Below are 24,259 nucleotides of genomic sequence, written 5' to 3'. Positions count from 1 at the left end.
GAGTGTTCTGCCTATGTTTTCCTCTAAGAGTTTTATAGTATCCGGTCTTATATTTAGGTCTTTCAAATTACCAATGGCATTTTTCACAGAACTAGAAAAAAGTTTTTAATTTTTTAAATTTGTGTGGGGACATAAAAGACCCCTAATAGCCAAAGCAATCTTGAGAAAGAAAAACAGAGCTGGGGGAATCAGGCTCCCTGACTTCAGACTATACTGATAAGCGACAGTAATCAAAACAGTATGGTACTGGAACAAAAACAGAAATATTGATCAATGGAACAGGATAGAAAACCCAGAAATAAACCCATGCACCTATGGTCAACTAATCTATGACAAAGGAGGCAAGACTATACAATGGAGAAGAGACAGTCTCTTCAATAAATGGTGCTGGGAAAACTGGACAGCTACATGTAAAAGAATGAAATTAGAACATTCTCTAACATCATACACAAAAATAAACTCAAAATGGATTAAATCATTTTTCTGAAGGCATCAAAGGCTACCAACAAATTTGAAGAAAACTTCTCCTGTGCCTATGCCTTTTAGTTTGCCAAAGGGTCCTTAATTTCTGAAACACATGCTAACCAGAATTTTAATGTAAGAGTAGGAAACAGAGATCACTAGCACCATTTCCTTCATAAAGGCCCCTCCGATTCCCCTAGGTCAACTCACACTCCTATTCCTCTAATATAGTCCTAATCACAGTGAGCTATAATTGTTTGCATGTTTATCTCCTTATTGGACTATACTTCCAGGGAGGGTAGGTATCAGATCAAGTCTTATCATCTACATATCCCTAGTGGTTAGCATGGTGCTAGCAAATGATAGGTGTTCAGATATTAGTTGAAAGAATACTGACAAAAGGCAGATACTGTGATTCCAAACTTATGAATGAGAAAGATGAAGCTTACCCTGGATACACGTGAAGCAAATGGTAAACCTGAAATCCAGATCTCTCAACTCTGAAATTTTCTCCCTAATACATCAACCATCAATCACTGTAATAGCAATATATTTTACAATATAAGCCACAGGACAATCAAATGTCTATTCGAATGAATAAATTGTTATTTTTCCCTGCTGCATAGTACAATTTATCACTTACTACTCCCACCATACTTCCACACTTACCCAGATAATGCATGAAGTTTTACCTGCAAATCTGCAACTTTTCTTCATACTAAGAAAAGGAACAGGTAATCTACAAGGGCTGAAGCCATTACATTCAAAGGAAATGGTCCAAAGACTAAAGAAATTGTAGAATGGTTGCATTTCTCCTCTTCAGAACCCTGACAGAGACAAGAGCTGCTCTGGGGAAGAAGTGTGGCAAGTGGGCAAGTGTGTTTGTGTGCTCTTGCCCCTATATCTCTGCAATAAACTCTCTACTTGCTCCAAAATCTAGACCCTTACACACACACACACACACACACACACACACACGCAAAACAGATGCATGGAAAACTTTACTTCTGACAATAATCATGAAATTAAGGACTTACCTCTTTTTGGAATCTACTTAGTTCTTTCTCACTTTGCATTGTGATAGTACCTGAGACATGAGCTTATTTTTTTTTAATTAATTAATTTTTTTTTTTTTTTTTGGCTGTGTTGGGTCTTCGTTTCTGTGCGAGGGCTTTCTCTAGTTGTGGCAAGCGGGGGCCACTCTTCATTGCGGTGCACGGGCCTCTCACTGTCGCGGCCTCTCTTGTTGCGGAGCACAGGCTCCAGACGCGCAGGCTCAGTAGTTGTGGCTCACGGGCCTAGCTGCTCCGCGGCATGTGGGATCTTCCCAGACCAGGGCTCGAATCCGTGTCCCCTGCATTGGCAGGCAGATTCTCAACCACTGCGCCACCAGGGAAGCCCGACATGAGCTTATTTATGGAAGGTTGCCAAAAGGACAATCTCTTTATTAATAATAATAATTAAAATAATAACAACAAAAGTAGCTAACATTCATTGAGTGTATGGCTTTCTATTAAGCCCTTCATAACATTAGTTAATCTAGTCCTCACAAACCATGTAAGATAATATTTTCTCTATTTTACAAATGGGAATGGAATTAAGTAGTTTGCCCAAGTTCACACAACCAGTACATGGTGAGTGTAGGATCAAAACCTCGGTCTGTTGAACCCTAAAGTTCCTGCTCATATCTACTCTCCTACGCTGCTGTGAGGAACCAAGGATTTCATAGGTTTCTGGTCCCTAAATTTTTTTATTGCATATTGGTAAAATATTTTTATCATAACTCATATGTATAATAACATAAAATTACATATGCACCTACTGCAGTAATATTTTAGTTACATTATAAAACAGAGGTCAAAATAGAAATTTTAAATTACTCAGCAATATTTTTAAATTGTGTTTATTGTTTATAATGGTTCAAAACCTTTTGGCTCCTATTTTTAAAATAGTAATAATAATGTCTGGGCATTATATAAACTTTCAATAAGATACATTGTTAAAAATAACATGCAACTTCAATTTTCAAATAGTCTTCTTGATAATTCAGGCATTTTTTTGGACATCTTGTAAGATTATTTTTACTGCATTATGTGGCTGACAGAGATTTCTTACTAAAAGATAAACTGTCGGTTTTTCAATTTTCTTGTTGTTCCTTTGTGCTGGCATTATTAGAATTATATTTAATCCAGTTTCTTTTCAAAAATCCCTCTAAGTCCACTTGTCTGTGCACATGTGAACTGCAATATGTTTAAATACACTGAAAATAAATTAACAGATGATGGTACATTGTCAGTTCTTCCCAATTAGGAAAATTCTCACCCTATTCTCAGAATAAATAAAAAATGTACAAAACTAATAATCTTTTGACAAGATGACTGTCTAATTAATAATCAGCAAAACTCCTCCTCTCAATGGATTTCCTTGCACATCTCCTGGAGTGCCTATACATCCTCTCCCACACCCACATGGACCTTAAATATCACTTAGCTAAATACTCTAAAATCCACTGTTGGATTCAACCAGACTTGCAGAGAGTTGTCTGCACTTAATTCACTGTCCAAAAAATTGCTTTTATTCGATTATGTTTTGATATGATGTCATCAACCTAACTGAAGGAACTTATGAGAAACTGCTTCTCATAGTGGAAAATAGGAGAGCTAAAGTATAAATAAATTCAAAGGACTCCTTCCAATGTCATCTTCTGCAGAGTATGGGTGAAAAGCAAGAAGTAATCATCATCTCCCCAAGTCTCCTAACACAAAGACTCCTGAAAACAAGGAAGTTCATTCTGTGATTCATAAAGACAAAGATTCCGTCAACTTGAAACAAATCAATCAATGCTCCCAAGTTTAATTTTGAGAGAAGCAGAACATGACCACTATTTTTAAAAAACTATATTCTTTAGTGATTCTCTATACTATTGCCAATACAATGATTTTAATGTACAAAATGAAGTTTTTGCAATTATATCCTTTTCTCCCATGTTATCTTTTTTCTGATCATGTTTACTGAAATGTAATTTTATGTCTGTTGAATATAATAATAAGAACTGAGTTTGAAGAAAACTTCACTTATGTGATGGTTCATAAGAGGACTTACAAGTAACAGAGTAAATATCTTTGTACTTAAAACCAAAAGTTGGAGAAAAGGGGAACTGCTAGTCATGTGCTATATAACCTCATGACTATGCATTTGTGTATGGCCACTGACTTTTATGCAGATGTTTCACGTTTTGCTAATAGCATTGGGCTCGTTCTAAATATGTAAAGTATCATCTAATTTACGTGCTGCTCAGCCTCAGATCTTCATTTTAGGGTATTCAGGAATAATTCTAACACCAACTAATATTCATCTAGTTTAATATCATGCCTTCAAGGAACTCAAAATGCTTGACCAAAAAATTTTGAACAATGCGTCCCACACATGACACATTTTCAGACCATTATTTTCCAGGGGACTTAGTGACTCATGCTTTATTTTACTAATTCTTACACACATCCTAGATAACTACGAAATCTAAGGTTCAGAGTGGTTGGGAGATTTATCATGAAACTACCACAAGCTAACAGCAGAGTTCAAAATTAGCACAGGGAGATCAGCTCGGTGCTTGTGACCACCTAGAGGGGTGGGATAGGGAGGGTGAGAGGGAGGGAGACGCAAGAGGAAAGAGATATGGGGATATATGTATATGTATAGCTGATTCACTTTGTTATAAAGCAGAAACTAACACACCATTGTAAAGCAATTATAGTCCAATAAAAATATTAAAAAAATTTTTTTTAATTATTTCTGATTGGTTTTATCTTACCACACTGTGTCAGTTGAGGTCTTAAAGCAGAGAGATTTCAGTACCAGAAAAGCAACTAAGCTACCCAAGAGTAACATTTGCATTTGAAAGCATAGTAAGATTAATCACAATAATAAAATCTAACATATATTGAATACTTACTGTGTTTCAGGCACTGTGCTAAGGAATTATGTACAAAACCTCATTTAACTCTCAGACAATTCTCTGAAGTATATAAGATACAATCGCCTGAGGAAATTAAAGCTAAAGAGAGGATAAAAAAAATTTCCCGAGGTAAGGGAGCTGATAAGTGGCTGTTCTAGAATCAAACTCAGACTGTCTGATTCCAAAACTCACATGTTGAATCAATACAGTAGGTGGAATTAAAAGCTGCCTAACCACTTGCACATTTCTGCACCAAGGGACCACCATGTTCCAAACCTGCCAACCTCATCACTGTCACAGTAGCAGCCAGTAGTTTTAACTACTTACAGAGAATGCAGATAAAAAGGTGCCCTGGGAGAGATGGAGGACTAAAGCCAGATTCACTAAATGGGGGAAAAAAAAAAAAAAAGGCACTGCTGGCCTAGGGCCAGAGGCAACAGTTGATAGGAAGTAGCAGAGAGAAGGAGTCAGAGGGATTACAGGACACCTAGGACTCAGGCAGGCCTTGTGGCCCAGGAACTAGATGTACAACATCCCAAATACCATCACAGAGCAGAATCAAACACCACTATAATACCTGGTTCTAGAATAGTAACACCAAGGGCAGGACAGAGACAATCTCCAAACTGCTAGCCTGGCAGGATAAGCACAGAGGGAGGGAGAGAGAAAAAAGAAAAACAAAATGGAAAAACAACTAAACTATTTTTTTTTTTGATTTTTAGGAATTTCATGTACTGTCTGAAACATTAATATTAACATATTTCCATACAAATAACCCAAAGAAAGTTTAGTATTAGTGGGTTTTTTTTGAATTTTATTTTATTTATTTTTTTATACAGCAGGTTCTTATTAGTCATCAGTTTTATACACATCAGTGTATACACGTCAATCCCAATCGCCCAATTCATCACACCACTATCCCCACCCACCCCCGTGGCTTTTCCCCCTTGGTGTCCATACATTTGTTCTCTACATCTGTGTCTCAACTTCTGCCCTGCAAACCGGTTCATCTGTACCATTTTTCTAGGTTCCACATACATGTGTTAATATACGATATTTAACAACTAAACTATTAATACAACAAAGACAAATTTTAAAAGCCCAAGAATACATTTTTGGCAATATACATGACAAAAGATTACTATCCCTAATATATAAAATGATCTTATTATTGAATAAGAGAGAGATCAATAACGCAATTTAAAAAAGGCTAAAGAAATGTACAATTCACAGAAGAAATTAAAATGGCAAAGAATGTAAAAAGATCATTAACCTCACTAGTAAGCAATGAAATGTAATTTAAAACAATGCCGTATCAATCACTGTCTATTACAATAACACAGATAAAAGAATGGAAATAATCAGCATGAGCAAAAGACAAGTCAGTTCTCTCATACGCTGTATAAACTGGCATGACCTTTCTGAAAGTCCATTTACTAAATGCATCAAAATTTTAAATGTGTATTCCTTTCACATAGCGCTCATACTTACAGGAATTGCACAAAGATATGCAATGCTGTTCATCACAACATTATTTATAATCATTAAAAATTAGGGACAACCCTGATGTCTATCAATAGAAGATCAGTTAAACAATTACAAAATATTCATACAATAATGCAATTCTAATGTAGCCATTAAAAAGAATATGAACCTATGTTCTTTGATATAGAAAGACGTCTACAAAATATTGTTAAGAAAAAGGATGTTACCAAAAAAAAAAAAAGAAAGAAAAAGGATGTTACAAAATAACAGGCATGTATATTGTATAAATCTGGTTTGTATAAAATTATATGTGTGTTTCCTATACATTTATGGCTTATGTATATGTGTGTGTATGGATAGAGAGATGCCTAGAAGAATGTTAATCAAAATATCTTTCCTCTATCATAATGATAAATAATAATAAAGTCATTCTCATTTTGAAAAAAATATATTTTGACTTTCAAGGGATTGGTTTTAGTGGATAAATATTCAGATGCTTATACACATGAAATAGTGAAGTCATTTTCATTAAAATCATGTGAAAAGCAGCTATCACCACTATTTTTCAATATTTTGGGGAGGTTTTTAGAAAATAAAAGGAAAACAGTAGGTAAAAATTTAGAAAATGGAAAAAATCTACTTTTGTCTTTGATCGATAGTTTCTCTTTATACTGGAAATAAGTTATAAAGAGAAAGAAATTCACTTTCAACATCAACAAAAGTATAAAATATTAAAGAATATATTTAACAAGAAAGGTACAGAAAAATTATAAAATATTATCAAACAACATAAAACAAGAACTGAACAAGTGAAAAGATATATCATCGTAAGTGGAAGACTTAACATCAGAAAAATATCAATCCTTCCCAAATTAGGATACAGATTGAATATAATTCCAATCAAAATCCAGCAATGAATTTTCTTTAACTAGAGAAAATGAAAGTTCATTTCAAAAAGTAATTATATGAGAATAGCTGTAAAAACCTTAGAAAAGAAAAACAAAGGTTAATAAGCCTTACCAGACATGAAAACAGTATAACACTGGCACAGAAATAAAGAATAAAAAAATAACATAACGTAGAGTTCAGAAATAGGTACAAATATACGTGGGAGTACAATATACAACATATATGATGTTCCAACTCAGGGGCAAAAGAATGTTTTATTTTAAAAAAAACAGTGTATGCAAAGCTGGCTAGCTACTTGGAAGAAAACAATGTTACATGCTTACATCACATTATACATAAACATAAATTCCAGTCATAGTAAAAGATTAAAGCTCTAAACTAAAAAGAGTTGAAAAATAAATGACATTCAGGGAAGAAAATGGTTTGCAATACATAGGACAAAGGATTAACATTCCTAACTCACAGAGAGCACTTATAAACTGATAAGAAACAGATTAACACCCAATTTTTTTAAAAGGCAAAGATATGAATAGGTAATTCACAAAACAGAAAATATAAATCACCAATAAATATGTGAAAATATACTCGCCCTGGCTATGGCCAGAAAATTGCAACAGTGAGATAATATTTTTCACCTGTTAAAGTGGAAAAGATTGAAAAGCGCACTAATACCCAGCGCTAATGAGAATGCTAGGAAATAACTGCTCTCATACACGGCTAGTGGGAATGGGAATTGCTACAATCTTTTCTGAAAATTATCTGGCAGAATGCATTAAAATTTTAAATGCAAACCATAAAAGCAAAACTGGACTTCGTCAAATTTAAAAGTTTCTGCTCTTTGAAAAAAGCTGTTAAAAAATAAAAGAACAAGTCACAGAGGAAAAAAGTATTTGCAAATTGCATGTCAGATAAAGGACTTGTAGCCCAAAATATATACAGAACTCTCAAAACTCAATAGTAAGAAAACAAAAGTCATTATTTTTTTTAAATGGGCAAAATGTTTGAACAGACACTTCACCAAAGAAGACATATAGATAGCAAATAAGCAAAGAAGAGATACTCAATATCATTAGTCATAAGGTAAATTGCAAATTAAAACCAAAAGACACTACTACTACATACTCACTAGAATAGCTAAAATTTAGAAGACAGACAATGCTAATTATTGGCAAGGATATGGAGTATCTAGAACTCATACACACTGTTGGTGGAATGCCAGATAGTACAGCCACTTTGGAAAACAGTCTGACAGTTTCTTATAAACAGGCACCATAAAATCAAGCAATCCCACTCCTAGGTACCTACCTAAGAGAAATGAAAACATACGTCAACACAAAGATCTGAGAGTAAATGTCTACATTGGCTTTATTCATAATCACCAAAAGCTAGAAATAAACCAAATGTCCATCAACAGATGCATGGATAAATAAATTGTAGGATATTCTTAACATGAAATATTACTCAGCAACAAAAAGAAATGAACTGCTAATATGTGCAAAAAGATGACTGAATCTCAAAAAAAATCATGCTAAGTGAAAACAATCAAACACACACAACTAATTTATTTTTCCATTGATATGACACTTAGGGACAAATATCAGATCAGACACAGCTAAGGACTGGAGGTTGAGAAAGGAGAGTGACTGCCAAGGGAGACAAAAGAATTTTTAGGGTGACGGAAATGTTCTATATCTTGATGGTGATGACAGTTATATGACTCTATAATATATTAACCTGTCCAAATTTATTTATACTATAATGTAAATTACACCTCAATAAACCTGAATTCATAAAATTTAAAAATATGTATCTTTTGACCCAGACATCCACTTTCAGATATCTATTCTACAGAAATAAATGTGTAAATATGTATAGAAATTAATATACATTAATAGGGAAATGGTAAAATAAAGTATGTTACATTCAATACTATGGAATATAATGCAAATAATTAAACAGACCTGGATATAGTCCTTTGAGAACTGAAAGAACACTTATTTGAGCCCTTTGCTCGACTGAAGTTAGAAAGATTGGCCACAACAGGGAAGTATGAGCCTCTTTTGCTCAATTCATTTACCACAGTAATACAATAAAATAAAGCTAACCACAGGAATCTCAGTATATTTTGGAATCTAATGACTGAAAGAAGAGGTACAAAACCATACGTAGCAGACAATAACATAACAAGAGTCCTCATAAAGGAATTTTGGAAAGCATCTTGACTAATGCCATCCATTTATAATGGCTATACGGTTCAGGCTACCTGGAAACAAGAGTTGACTAGATGACTTCACAACACAAATTTTTTAAAAGTTGACTTCATTACAGGATCATACACTATGTTCTACTTACTATGAAGAATGCAACACAAATATAATATTCCTTGCCTTCTGGGAGTTTATGTTCTAAAGAAAATCCTAGAAAGTGTATTGCCCCTTAAGGCTGGCTTTTAACTTTTTATTTTCTGTTTTTCATTTGATTTAGTGTAGGCATCCGCCACAAAAGTTCAATTTATACCTCAAAAGAGGGGTGTTCGCCAGGGGAGGGGAGACAAATAACTAAATTCATACCTATAAACAGTTATTTAATAGATGTCCAAATTAACCCTTAAAAAGTAGTCTTTGAGTGAACTTACAATGTGTACACAGCAGAACATTTTCAACAAACTTATAGAGCATTATCACATTAAGAATCATGAGAGCACAAAGATACAGAAGACATGATCACTGTTCTTTCTTAAAGTCACCTACCAAACTCTCCCTTTCATTTATCATCCCTTGAGTAACATGCACAGTGACATTTAATACTCTCAGATTCAAGAAGCTACAGGACAAGATTACATGCATGTGTTGGTGAGTCAGTGTGAAAAACTGCAGCATATTTAAAACAGTTCTATCACTGATGTTCTCCTGGAATTCCTCCATCACCTTCACATAACCTTAGAGTTTACTTCAACAACCTTCCAGATTAGGTGAGGCTAACATTATTTCCAATACCATGTAAATCATTCACATGAAGATATTAAGACATGTTTAATATCATGCAAAAATACAATCCATTTTTTAAAAAATATTGTATAATGAGGACCACTTGTTTCCATTAACTGGGTTGTCACTAGAACTGTAGAGTTGTTTTCCTTTTATTAAATATTCAGAAGATCCTCAAAGCTAGAATATCATTTGCCCTCATCTGAAGGATGGCTGTTTAAGAGAGATCACAAGCTAGAATGCAGAATATGAAGGCATACCTCTCACCTCAATGCTGACAGTCAGATCAGCTAAAGATGGAACACCTAAGAATGAGGGCTTGCTTGTGAGGTGAAGGGCAAGAGCCATCATTTTTAACAAGCTTTTAAGCAGCTGCCATTTCCATCACTTTATTAATTTCTTACTATACTGACATTTCAATCACTTTATTAATTTTTTTCCTCAACTGTTAACTTAGTTGTCCAATTTAAAAATAAAGACTATACCACTAACTGACCACTAACAGGAAACAATCATGATACACTGCTACATATATACATGAAATTCTGTAAATAATTGGGGAGAGGGGTTGAAGGGAGAGCAGAGACATTAAAAAGTGATCTCTTTCTGAGATTTTGGAGGCCCAGTTTCCTCATCCTGTTCCCACATACTTTCATGGCAGACATTTCAAACATTATGCCAGAGTTATACAAAATAAGTAAAACATCACCAAGCAGAAATCCTAGGGTAGGTGTTCTGAACATGTTGGTAAAGAAAGTCACTTCATTTGAGAGGTCTCTGCCCCTTCAACCTCACCCTCCTTACCAATATACATTCATCACCGAAAAGGGAAATATTTACAGAAGTTAGTTTAGTTATGTTTAAATATTATGTTTAGCTGTCTGGAGACCATGTTCTCAAAATTTATACAAGAAATCAAGGATTAAACTTCATAACAATTAGAAAACTACACTGTGTAAAATCAAAGACTTAGTTAAAGGATATTAAAATAGTTTTACCATTGGTGCTAAAATGAAATGACTCCATCTCTTCTCAACACCTGGCACCAAAACCTTTTGAACTTTCACGTAAACAACCCAGGGCACACCAAATGCTCTGTCTGCAGCAAGGTACCACCTCTGCAACAGGCATTTGGGTGAAAAATGTGGAAAATGCCTGAGGGCTCTTTGAAGCAGCTTGGGAGAAGTGAGAGCAGGAAAGAGGCTCTTCTCTAGGGTAAGTTTGTTTAGTAGAAAGTAAGCAAGTTGTCAGGGTAAAAGTTGACAATGTTGACTCCAACAGTTTGAACTGAGAATAAACATCCAAAGGGATTATGTTACTGAGAATTAGAAAAAATTCCATTGAACTCAATAGAGCACTTGTGTTTTCAAAGATAATATGCCTTCAAGCCACACTCTGGATGCACAGTTTAGGATCAGAATTACCCTAAGCTCTTTCTATGCCACATTAAAGAACACAGGGTCTGACATCTCTAATGTATGCCTAAAAATATTAGAATAAGGATAGCTTAAAATACTGCATTTCCAATAACTGAATTGGAAAATACTATATACATGTACTATTTGTACATTTGAGGTAGACTGAAGAAATTTGGAGAAAAATATGTTCTTCCCAAACATCTAAACTTAAACACAGTTTCACTAACCAATTTAGGATTTATTAGCCATAAATCACTTTTAAGTTTTCCTTCCTTAATGACCTATCAAAGAACAAAATATAGGGCCTATACTTATGAAATCTATAATCCTCTTCTCTGCTCTCCAAAGCCACATTTAAATCTGGCTTTCATCTCATGCTGCTGAGTTTTCCACCAGGTACAGATATAGAGTCAGAAGAGACTTGTGCTTTTTCAAAAGCAAAACAACCTGGTTGCTGGAAGCAACCTGGTGAAATGCCAGGAAGCCTGTAAAAAATTTTTAAATTTTCCTAACTTGGAGTTTACAAAAATAAGTGTGAGATGTTCACAGCCTGTCAGGCATTCCATCTTTTTATTTTTTTAATATTCATACACAAGGGAAAACACACACTTTGGTTTATTAAAATTTATTTGAATCAATATAATTCAGATCTGCCTTGCATTCCCTTAAGAAAATGGAGGTAACTCAGACTGCTCTTCTTAGTTCATCCAAGTCCTACATGATTCTCACATTAGAGTGTGCTATTAGAATTTTTTTCCAAAGCTTGACAAAGGCATGCAACTCACATGCTCTTTACCAGCAAAGTCTGCAGCAGCCCTGCAAAAAGTTGTTTCTCCTTTGAGCTCTCACATATATTCACTTCCCTCCTAGAACCAAGGATGTAAAGGAGTATGGCTCAGTCTCACAGCCTCTTTGTTCTTAAAAAGAAAATCAAATTCCCTAGATATTTTCAAACTCCACCAAGAATAGAACATTCTCAGCTCTGCCTGTGGATCATTATCTCTTTTACATTTCATCTTTATATTCACTGGGTTCACAGAAAGGGCATACACAGAAAGAGGAAAATAGCTGCTTCTTAGACACCAAATTTAGTAATTTTCTCAAATCTATTGGCACACATCTAAAAAGTCATATTTTTACAAGGCTTCATTAGGTTTTCATTGGTTCTCTCTTTTGAGAACACACATGCTGAACCGCCCATAACCTCAAGCCAAAATACATCTGCAAAATGTAATAAATATTTTTATATGAATATAAGAGTCATCACAATTTTAAAAGGGATAAGTGGGAAAAGACAGACAGATGCAGCTCATCTGAATCCCACTTTAGTGTCTCCCAAGCATCAAGTTGCTAACTGATGGAGACCATCAATCTACAGTGCTCTAAGATTCCAGCCGACGCCAATAACCTTACCTGTTAATACGAGATTACTGTAAGTATTGGAGAATTGCTCCTTTAGAAGAACCAGGTGCATCTGAGCTGCTTTCTCCCGTTGGAGCTCCAGCATAACATCAGGGTGCTGGGCAATCTTGCAGCCTTTCTGTTTATCCAAGGCAACATCACTTCGAACAATGTCTAAAAAAAGAAAGAAAGAAGACAGGCAGCAAAAAACAAAACAAAACAAAAGCCATATATACATCAAAGTCCTGTTGCACCCAATATGACAGAATTTATAAACTACCAGCATTTTCATCAAAGTGAAGAGATTCAGAAATAATAAACCTGAAGGGTCTCCTACTTCATGATGCATCCTACAAGTTTCTCTGGTCATTTCCAAATTCTCTGGAGATTTCTGTTTCTTAGCTTTCTCTGACCTCATTTAAGATTCTCACTCCTCCATTCCCCTTCTCAGCTCACATCCAGGACTTATGTGCCTCCTGGTCCCTTTTCTTAACATCTTTTACCATGGGGAAAAATAATACGACTTTGCCTGAATACTAGTGACTATGAAGGTCATTCCCTCTACTTCAGGCTGTAGGACTGGGTGATAGCACCAGCATGTGTATTCAGGATACTTGGCCTGTTTTCAAATTTATCCCCCAGCCAGCTCATTCAGCTCAAATGAAAGCTGCCATTCTGTGGTATGACTGCTTAGGACTTCTACTGCTATTTTTCATGTACCTCTGAGTATACTCAGACTCATTAATTGCCCTTTAAATATATAAAGTATATAAAAGTATTTTGTGGGTCACTGAAGAAAGCAAGAGTAGGGCTAGAGTCACTTTGGAGAACTGCCTCTTTCCCAATTATTTTCCTATTCGTGATAGGCTGCCTTTCACACTTCAGTATGATTTTCACTCAAAGCATATGTATTCTCCAGAAAACAGCCCTTCTCAAAAACAAACATTCATCTAGAATGCTGCCCAAAAATCAGGGACCTTTTATGTCCTGAAGTAACTTGTTTATTTTTACAAATTAAAAGATAACTCAGCTGATTATCATAGGGACAAATGATATTATCAGCAGCAATCGGAATGACAACTCTAGAAACTTTCAAGTTTTACATAACAAACTAAAGGATTTTAGGGAAAAAAAGTGCTAAAAATAAAAAAACTGCTCTGCCACTACTGACACCAACGGCTTTGGAAAAGAAAAACTAACGCCCATGTCAATGGTACCAATAGGAAAGATTTGGCTCTTTAAGCAATATCAATGACACCTAAGAGAAAATAGGGCATGTGACATGAAGGGTTGATCATCATTCTGTGCAAAAGATTTTCAAACACATCAAAAGAGCCCTAAAAGAGAAGATCAGATATAAAAACAAACCCATGACAACTTCTACCTTCTGAGCATTAGGATGTGTGGTTGACAAAGATTAGCCAGATGTAAGAATGGTCCTCACTCACTCTTAGATAAGAATAGAGGAGCTGGTTGGAAATAATGCAATATTTATGCCTAAACATATTTATACCAATTTCTAGCATGTAGGCAATAAGGTGCACTCATTTAACAATCAAGTAAGTAATAATCTCATAGATTTTCTGAGCCTTGAATACAAAATTAGAATAAATTTAAGAATACACTCTAGTTTATAAGATCATCAATAGAAGGTAAGAGGAATAATGAATACAGTATACCTCTATTTAAATTACACTCTGTAAAATTTTTTAAATATAGTGTATCATTGAATCCTTCCAACCATCGATGAAAGCAGACATTGTTGACTAGCTGAGCCAAATCCTAAACACAATCCCTTCTCCTTTGCCTTCCTCTACTACAGAGACTGAAGAGCTAAAATATACAATTCTCCAGCTTTCCTTGAAGCAAAGAGTGGCCATGTAACATGCTTCCGGCCAATGAGCTGCAGGCACACATCCCTAGTAGGACTTCCCTGGCCAAATTAGAAGACAGAACTTCACTAAGACCAGTTTTTTTTCCTTCAGCCCTTTAGTCCTTCCTATTCTTTATGCCTAAAACACAAACAAAGTTATAGTAGCCATTTTGTGGCAATGAATCAAGAAGCAAGAGGGCAAAGGTCTTACGCACTAAGGGTGGTGAACAGGAAGATGGGAAGAGCTTAAGTCCCCTAACGTCATTATTGAGCTACCATACTTGTGCTAGACTGCTTATCTTTTGTTTCTTGTTATGTAACATAAAGGCACTATTTGTATAAACCATTAATAGTCATCTATTTTTGAAATCCTAATCTGTTTTGTAATCCTAAATGATAATGAGTAATATTATTATCCCTAATTTATATATGGAAAAACTGAGGTCCACAAAGCGTAAGTGACTTGCTCAAGTTCACATATCATGGTCAGTCCCCAAATCCAGAAATTTTCAAAGCCAAATCCACTGATCTTTCCAGAAGTTACTCCTATATAGAAACTCAAGAACTTAATAGTAAAGTATGGTAAACAGTAAAACTGAGGAAATAGAAAACCTTTTTATACTATACAGTAGCATGCCACAGCTGATCTATCCAGAAAAGAAATACGGATGATACTTTCCCAAAAAACATTACAAAACTTGTACCAAAATATACTACAAAGAGGAAAAAGAGGTTTCAATTATCCTGATATCTTCTAATAGAAGTCTAATTCAAAGGGTAGAATATCTACTAAACTCTCTATTTCCTATGTAACAAATGTATTGTGCAGAAGGTAGAAGAAGCATAATTACAACTGATATCCTCAACGTCATTTAAGCCAGAACCTTGAAATAAAGTGAACAAATTACCTAATATTAAGAATAGTAAGGAAAGAAAACAATGGGCATGGCCTAACAAACGTCCTAGACTTAAAAAGTACATTTCAACAATGTTTGGGGAAAACATAGATTTGCAATATAGAATCTTTTTTTATTGAGGTATAGTTGATTTACAATACTATATTAATTTCAGGTCTACAAAATCATGATTCAATATTTTTATAGATTATACTCCATTTAAAGTTATTATAAAATATTGGCTATATTCCCTGTACTGTACAATATATCCTTGTGGCTTATTTATTTTATATATGGTAGTTTGTAACTCTTAATCCCCTATCCCTATTTTGCCCCTCCCCGCCTTCCCTCTACCTACTGGTAACTACTAATTTGTTCTCTATATCTGTGTCTTTTTGTTTTGTTATATTCATTCTTTCGTTTATTAGATTATTCTACATATAAGTGATAACATATAGTATTTGTCTTTCTCTGACTTATTTCACTAAGCATAATACCCTCCAGGTCCATCCATGTTGCTGCAAATGGCAAGATTTCATCTTTTTATGGCTGAGTAATATTCCACTGTTCTATCAACAGATGAATGGATAAAGATGTGATGTGATATACACACACACACACACACATATATATAATCTCACATGTGACTGACCCCATCGGTCATATGATTTATAAATATTTTTTTCCCATTCAGTAGATTGTCTTTTCCTTTTCGCAATGGTTTCCTCTGCTGTGCAAAAGCTTTCTAAGTCCATTTGTTTAGTTTTGCTTTTGTTTCCCTTTATCTTAGGAGATAGATCCAAAAAATATTGCCATGATTAATATCAAAGAGTGTTCTGCCTATGTTTTCTTCTAGGAGTTTTATGGTTTTCAATCTTACATTTAGGTCTTTAATCCATTTTGAATTTATTTTTGTATATGGTGTGAGAAAGTAGTCCAGTTTGATTCTTTTGCATGTAGCTGTCCAGTTTTCCCAGCACCACTTATTGAAGAGAGTGCTTTTCCCCATTGTATATTCTTGCTTTTTTTGTCATAGATTAATTGACCATAAATGTGTGGGTTTATTTCTGGGCTCTCTATTCTGTTCCATTGATCTGTGCATCTGTTTTTGTGTAGGTACCATTCTGTTTTGATTACTGTAGCTTTGTAGTACAGTCTGAAGTCAGGGCATAATACCTCTGGATCTGTTCATCTTTCTCAACATTGCTTTAGCTGTTCAGGGTCTTTTGTGTTTCCACACAAATTTAAAAATTGTGTTCTAGTTCTATGAAAAAAATGCCATTGATATTTTGATAGGGATTGCATTGAATATATAGATTGCCTGGGGTAGTATGGTCATTTTAACAATAATGATTCTTCCAATCCATGAACACGTAATTATCTTTTCATCTGTTTGTGTTATCTTCAATTTCTTACACCAGTGTCTTATAGTTTTCTGAGTACAGGTCTTAGGTAGGTTTCTTCCTAGGTATTTTATTCTTTTTGATGTGATTGTAAATGGGATTGCTTCCTTAGTTTCTGTTTCTGATAGTTCATTGTTATATAGAAATGCAAAGATATGTGTATATTAATTTTGTATCCTGCAACTTTACCAAATTCATTGATGAGCTCTAGTAGTTTTCTGGTGGTGTCTTTAGGATTTTCTATGTACAGTATCATGTCATCTGCAAACAGTGACAGTTTTACTTCTTCTTTTCCAATTTGGATTCCTTTTACTTCTCTTCCTTCTCTGACTGCTGTGGCTAGGACTTCCAAAACTATGTTGAATAGAAGTGGTGAGAGTATCTAGGCACGCTTCTGGCCCATACAAGTCTATATATAGAATTAATCATCACAGTGACATTCTGGAAAAAGCAAACCTATTGTGCAGGAATCAGATCAGTGATTGCAAGAGAAACGGAGATTATTGAACACAAAGGGATATGAGGGAAGTTTGCGGGAGGTGATGGAATGTGCCATATTTTTATGTGGTGGTAGTTACATGACCATATAGGTCTGTCAGAACTCACTGAATTGTACACATAAAATGGGTGAATTTCCTTATATGTAATTATACCTCAATAAACATGAATTTTTAAAAAAAAAAGTGGTGAGAGTAAACATCCTGTCTTGTTCCTCATCTTAGAGGAAATGTGTTCAGCTTTTCACCATTGAACATGATGTTAGCTATGAGTTTGTCATAAATGGCCTTTACTGTGTTGAGGTATGCTCCCTCTATGCTCACTTTCTAGAGATTTTTTTATCATAAATGGATGTTGAACTTTATCAAAGCATTTTGTGCATCTATTGAGATGACCATATGGCTTTTATTCTTCAATTTGTTAATGTAATGTATCACATTGATTGATTTGCAAGTACTGAAAAATCCTTGCATCCCTGGGATAAATCCCACTTGATTATGGTGTATGATCCTTTAATATAATGTTGGATTCAGTTAGCTAATATTTTGTTGAGGACTTTTGCATCTATGTTCATACAGTTAACTATTGTAATTTTCTTTTTTTGTGGTATCTTTGTCCAGTTTTGGTATCAGGGTGATGCTGGCCTTATAGAATAAGTTTGGAAGTGTTCCTCTCTCTGCAATTTTTTGGAATAGTTTCAGAAGGATGGGTTTTAACTCTTATTTAAATGTTTGGTAGAATTCACCTATGAAGCCAACTGGTCTTGAACTTTTTATTACAATTCAATTTCATTACTGGTAATTGGTCTGTTTCGTATTTGCTATTTCTTCCTGATTCAGTTGGGAGATTGTACATTTCTAGAAATTTGTCCATTTCTTCTAGGTTGCCCATTTTATCAGTGTATAATTGTTCATAGCAATCTCTTATGAGCCTCTCTATTTCTGTGGTGTCAGTTGTAAACTTCTTTTTCATTTCTGGTTTTACTGATTTGGGCCCTCTCTCTTTTTTTCTTGATGAGTCTAGCTGAAAGCTCATCAATTTTGTTTAGCTTTTCAAAGAACCAGCTCTTAGTTCCATTGAGCTTCTCTATTTTTTGTTGGTCTCTATTTCATTTATTTCTGCTCTGATCTTTATGATTTCTCTCCTTCAACTAAATTTGGGTTTTGTTTGTTCTTCTTTTTCTCATTCCTTTAGGTGTAAGGTTAGTTTGTTTCTTTGAGATTTTTCTTCTTTCCTGAGGTAAAGCTTGAATCACTATAAACTTCCCTCTTAGAACTGCTTTTGCTATATCCCATTAATTTTGAATCATTGTGTTTTCATTTTCACTTGTCTCCAGATTTTTTTTTATTTCTTCTTTGATTTCTTCAGTGATACATTATTTGTCTAGTAGCATACTGTTTACCTTCCACATGTTTGTGTTTTTCCCTTAACTACTTATAGTGGATATAGATGATTTTACTATTTTTGTCTTTTAATCTTCCCACTTGCTTTGTATGTCACTGACTTACTACACTTACTATATATTTGCCTTTACCAGTGAACTTTTTCTTTTCATAATTTTCATGTTTCTAGTTATGACCTTTTCTTTTTCACTTAAAAAGTCATTTTAACAGTTTTGTAAAGTTGATTTTGTGATGCTGAACCCTTTTAGCTTCTGCTTGTCTGTAAAACTTTTGATCTCTCTAAATCTGAATGAAACCCTTGACAGATAGAGTATTCTTGGTTGCAGGTTTTTCCCTTTCATAATTTTAAATATATCATGCCATGCCCTTCTGGCCTACAGAGTTTCTGCTGAAAATTCAGCTGACAGCCTTATGGGAGTTCCCTTGTATGTAACTTGTTGCTTTTCCCTTTTTGCTTTTAATAGTCTTTATTTATCTTTAATTTTTGCCATTCTAATTACAATGTGACTTGGTGTTGTCCTTTTGGGTTGATCCTGTTTGGGTCTCTCTGTGCTTCCTGGACCTGGATGTCTGTTTCCATTCCCAGGTTAGGGAAGTTTTCAGCTGTTAAGTTTTCAAATGTGTTCTCTGCCCTTTTCTCTCTCTCTTCTCCTTCTGGGACCCTACAATGCGAACGTTAATACACTTGATGTTGTCTCAGAGGTCTCTTACACTGTCTTCATTTCTTTCTTTTTTTTTCTTTTCTGTTCAGCTTCAATAATTTCCACTACCCTGTCTTCCAACTCACTAATCTGTTCCTCTGTATCATTTAAACTACTGTTGATCCCTTCTAGTGTATTTTTTACCTCAGTTATCATATTCTTCATCTCTGTTTGGTTTGTCTTTATATTTTCTAACTCTTTGTTTAAAACTTCAAACTTCTCATACTATTGATCCATTCTTCTCCCGAGTTCTTTGACCGTCTTTATAATCATTACCTTGAACTCTTTATTGGGTAGATTGCCTATCTCCACTTTACTTATTTCTTCTTCTGAAGTCTTATTTTGTTCTTTCATTTGGAACTTGTTCCTGTTGCCTCATCTTGCCTAATTTGCTGTTTTTATTTCTATATATCTGGTAGGTTGGTTACATTTCCCAGCCTTGGAGAAGTGGCCTTTTGTAGGAGACATCCTATGCATCCCAGCAGCATACTCCCCTCTGGTCACCAGAACCGTATGCTCTAGGCATGCCCCCTATGTGGGCCGCATGGGTCCTTCTGTTGTGGAGGGCTGACTGCTGTGGGCAGTCTTGTAGGCATGGCTATCCACAGTTCAGTTGGTTGCCAGGCCCTGCCTTATGTGGAGGTTGCTAGCTGCTGGTTGAGGAGCTGGGTCACAAGATGGCTGTCTGTGGAACCCTGGGGGGTCCTGGGGTTAGTGCTGGTTCACTGGTGGGCAGAGCCAGGTTCTGGAGTTGGTAGCTGTGAGACCTGGGTTCCTGGATCTAGTGTGTCCTGCCAGTGGGTGGGGCTGGTTCCTGACACAACTGGCTGCAGGTTCTAGGGTGTCCCAAAGCTGATGTTGGCCTGCTGATGAGTGGAGCTGGATAATGAAGTGGCTGGCTGAGGAGTCTAAGGTATCTCAGAGCTGCTGTTGGCCTGCTAGTTGGTGGGGCTGGGGCCCAGAGGATCCCAGGGCTGGTATCAGCCTGCTGGTTGATGGGGTCAGGGCCCAGGGGGTCCAGAGGTGACTGCTGGCTTACTGATGGGCAGAGCCGACTCCTAGGATCTCTGGCTGCAGGGCCCTGGCATTGGTGCTGGCCCACTGGCAGGCAGCCAGCTCCTGATGCAGCTGGCTAAGTCCAGGGTGTCCCAAAGCTTGTGGCCTGCTTGTGAGTGGGGCCAGATCCCAGGACAGCTGGCTGAGGGGCCTCAGGTGTCTCAGAGCTGGGGTTGGCTGCCTGGTGGGTAGGCTGGGTCCTGGTACAGCAGGCTGCAAGGCTATGGTGGTCCTGGGACTCGTGTCCACCTGCTGATGGATGGAGTTGGGGCCCAGGGGATCCTGGAGCTGGTGCTCACCCATCGGTGGGTGAAGTTGGGTCCTGGGGCTAAAGCCAGCCGACTGACAGGCAGAGCTGAGTTCTGGGGTTGCTGGCTGAAGGGCCCAGGTGTCCTATAGCTGGTGTCAGCCCACTGATGGGTGGGGCCAAGGCCCTGGGAGTTTTGGGGCTAATGTTGGCTCACTGGTAGATGGAGCCATGTCCAAGATACCTGGAAGCAGGGCTCTGGAGGTCCTGGAGTTGGTGGGTGGGGCTGGTTGCAGGGTCCAGGGTGTCCCAAAGCTTATTCCAGCCTGCTGGTGGGTGGGCTGGGTCTTGCCACGCAGGCTGCAGGGCTGCAGTGGCCCTGGGGCTGCTGTTGGCCCACTGATGGACAGAGCTTGGTCCCGGGGTCTCTGGCTGCAGGGCCCTGGGTGTCCCAAGGTTAATGCCTGCAACAGGGGTGTGTCAGGCCCAGTTCTCAGCCCTCTGGTGGACATGGCCTTCTCCCAGGGTGGCTGTGGGCTTAGGGGATCTTAAGGCAGCCTGCCTGCTGGTGGGTGGGGCTGTGTCCCTGCCCAGCTAGTTGCTTGGCCTGAGGCATTCCAGTACTGTTACCAATAGGCTGGGAGTGGGGCCAGGTCCCAGTGCTAATAAGCTAGAGGGAGAATTCCAAATTGGCATTTGCCAGCACCAGTGTCCACATGGTATAACGAGCTCCCCAAAATGGCTTCTGCCAGTGTCTATGTCCCCAGGGTGAGCTCCAGTTGCCTCCTGCCTCTCCAAGAGGCTCTCCAAGATGAGGAGGCGGGTCTGACCCAGGCTCCTTTCAAATTACTGTTTCTGCCCTAGGTCCTGGAAGGTGTGGGATATTGTGTGTGCCCTTTAAGAGTGGGGTTTCTATCTCCCACAGCCCTCTCGTTCTCCTGAAAGTAAGCCCTGCGGGCCTTCAAAGCCAAACATTCTGGGGGTTCATCTTCCCAGTACAGGACCCTCAGGCAAGGGCTCAGACCCATGGCTCCTTCAGAAGAACCTCTGCTATTTTATTTATCCTCCCCTTTATAGGTCACTCACCCAGGGGTATGGGTCTTGACCATACCACAACTCCACCCCTCCTGCCCATCTTATTGTGGTTCTTTCTTTATATCTTTAGTTGCAGAAGATCTTTTCAGTTAGAGTCTGGTCTTTCTCATCAATAGTTGCTCTGTAAATAGTTGTGATTTTGGTGTGTCCATGAGAGGAGGTGAGCTCAGGGTCTTCCACCATCTTGGTCAAACTCCCTATAGACTCTTTATTCAACCCTAATCTGTTTGAAATTGTATTAAAGACTAGATAAGCAAAAAGCAAGGACACTTATCAACGATGTACAGGGCCACAGGTCCAGGAAAAGAGTTAATATCATAGATAGTAGACTCAAAATTCAAAATTATCTTGGGACCCTAGAAACTAAGAGTGAAATCTCCAAAATGTAGGGTGAAGACATGAACACAAAGTACTGCATTTATACTGAAAGTTAATTACATAGATGGGAAGACCAAATCAGACAGAAGTTTGAATATTTAAGATCTTATTAAGATCTGTAGGTTTTAGTTGAATATAAGCTTAATACAAGTCAGTGATATGCTACCAAATACGATATTACTGTAATCAGGATTAGTGCAATCAGACTAAATTAATAGAACTAGAATATCCAGAATATAGGAGGTAACATGGCCACACTGCATTCTATGCCAGCCAAGGGCAGCATAGTGAAGAGTTGGAGTTAAACAAACCTAGGCTCAAATTCTGGCATAAAGGTCACTTGTTAGTTGCAAAAGTGACAGACAAAAGCACCTCTGTAAGCCTCAATTTCTTCATCTACTGTTATTGTAGAGATGTAGAAGACTTAGTTAGCACTATGCATGCAACATAATAAGAGCTCTATAAAGGGTAGGTATTATTGTTATTAGTATGCTACTTGTGGTATTATTCACTTCCAGCTGTAATAGTCTCAGCAGTATACTAATCATTTGGAGTGCATCCAAAGAAAAGCACCAAGAGAGGAAATAATTTTATTTTTCAAATAGCTGGAAAAAAACTAAGAGTGTTGACCTTGGCAAAGAAAAAACTAAAGAAGACCTGCTTTCATACATAAGAGACTTATTCTGTATAAATCCATAAAGCCAAACATTATAGGAATAACCAAAAGACATACTATTCAATTACACATAAGAAAACTGTAGCAACAGAAGCTGTCCTATAAGGAAAAGAGCTAGTTGAGGATGGAGTTTCCTCATAAAACCTCCATACAGTTTTCCACAGTGGTTGCACCCATTTACATTCCCACCAAAGTGCAGAGGTTCCCTTTTCTCCACACCCTCACCAACAGTGTTATTTCTTGTTTTTTTTTTATTATAGCCATTCTAACAGATATGAGGTGATATCTCATTGTGGTTTTGATTTGCATTTCCCTAATGATTAGTGATGTTAAGCATTTTTTCATGTACCTGCTGGCTACCTGTATGTCTTCTTTGGAAAAATGTCTCTTCAGATCTTCTGTCCATTTTTTGATCAGATTTTTGGGGGTTTTTTTGTTTGTTTGTTTGTTATAGAGTTATAAGAGTTCTTTATATATTTGGGATATTGGCCCCTTATCAGATATATTTGCAAATATTTTGTCCCATTCAGTAAGCTGTCTTTTCATTTTGTTGATGCTTTCCTTTGCTGTGCAAGACAAAATTATTTTTAAGACAAGAAATATTACTGAAGACACATAGAGACAGATCATAGTGATAAAAGAGTCAATATATTAGGAAGATATAACAACCATAAATGTATATACACATAACAAGTGAATTCCAAAATACATGAAGCAAAATCTGACTAAATTGCAAGGGGAATTTAACAATTATAGTTGGAGATTTCACTACTCCGCTCAGTATTTGATGGAACTAGACAGAAAAACAGTAAGAGTATCAAAGGTATGAAAAATACTATCTACCAATTTGACCTACTGACATTTATAGAATACACCAAACAAAAGCAGAATACACATACTTTCTAAGCACACATGAAACAATCAGGATATTCCTATGCCAGGCCATAAAGTAATCTCATAAATTTAAAAGGACTGAAGTCATACAAAGTATGTTCTCTGACAGCATTGGAATTAAATTAGGAATCCATAACAGAAAATCTCTAGAAAATCCCCAAATACTAAGAAACTAAACAACACACTTCTAAATAATGTATGGGTCAAAAAATCACAAGGGAAATTAGAAAATATTTTGAACTGAATGAAAGTGGAGGCACAAAATATCAAAATTTATGGAACAGCGCCTAAATGCTTAGAGAGAAAATTATAGCTTTACACACCTATATTAGAAAGGAAGAAGAATCTCAAGTCAATAATGTAAGTTCCCACTTAGAAGCTAGAAAAATTAAAAATTAAACAAAAGCAAGCAGAAAGAAGAAAATAATAAATATTTCTATTGATTTCTTTTCTGACAGAAATTTATGAAATAGAAAACAGAGAAACAACAGAGAAAAATCAATAAAACAAAGGACTTCCCTG

General features: G+C 36.5%; 1 protein-coding gene across 7 annotated transcripts in view; it reads right to left on the bottom strand.

The window, feature by feature from the left end:
- HPSE2 (heparanase 2 (inactive)) overlaps window positions 1-24,259 on the bottom strand; it is a gene marked incomplete at its 5' end in the record, with an annotated part of 626,538 nt that overhangs the window by 558,104 nt on the left and 44,175 nt on the right. For all 7 annotated transcript variants that reach the window (XM_082425203.1, XM_082425208.1, XM_082425205.1 and 4 more), the window contains one exon: window positions 12,630-12,791. In XM_082425203.1, the coding sequence (XP_082281329.1) occupies window positions 12,630-12,791 (162 nt within the window). The remainder of the gene's footprint in view (window positions 1-12,629; window positions 12,792-24,259) is intronic.

This window comes from Balaenoptera physalus (assembly GCF_965194825.1).
Source record: "Balaenoptera physalus genome assembly, chromosome: 14".
Taxonomy (NCBI): Eukaryota; Metazoa; Chordata; class Mammalia; order Artiodactyla; family Balaenopteridae; genus Balaenoptera; species Balaenoptera physalus.
The sequence above is the reverse complement of the archived record's forward strand: the minus strand, read 5'-3'. Positions and strand labels throughout refer to the sequence as shown.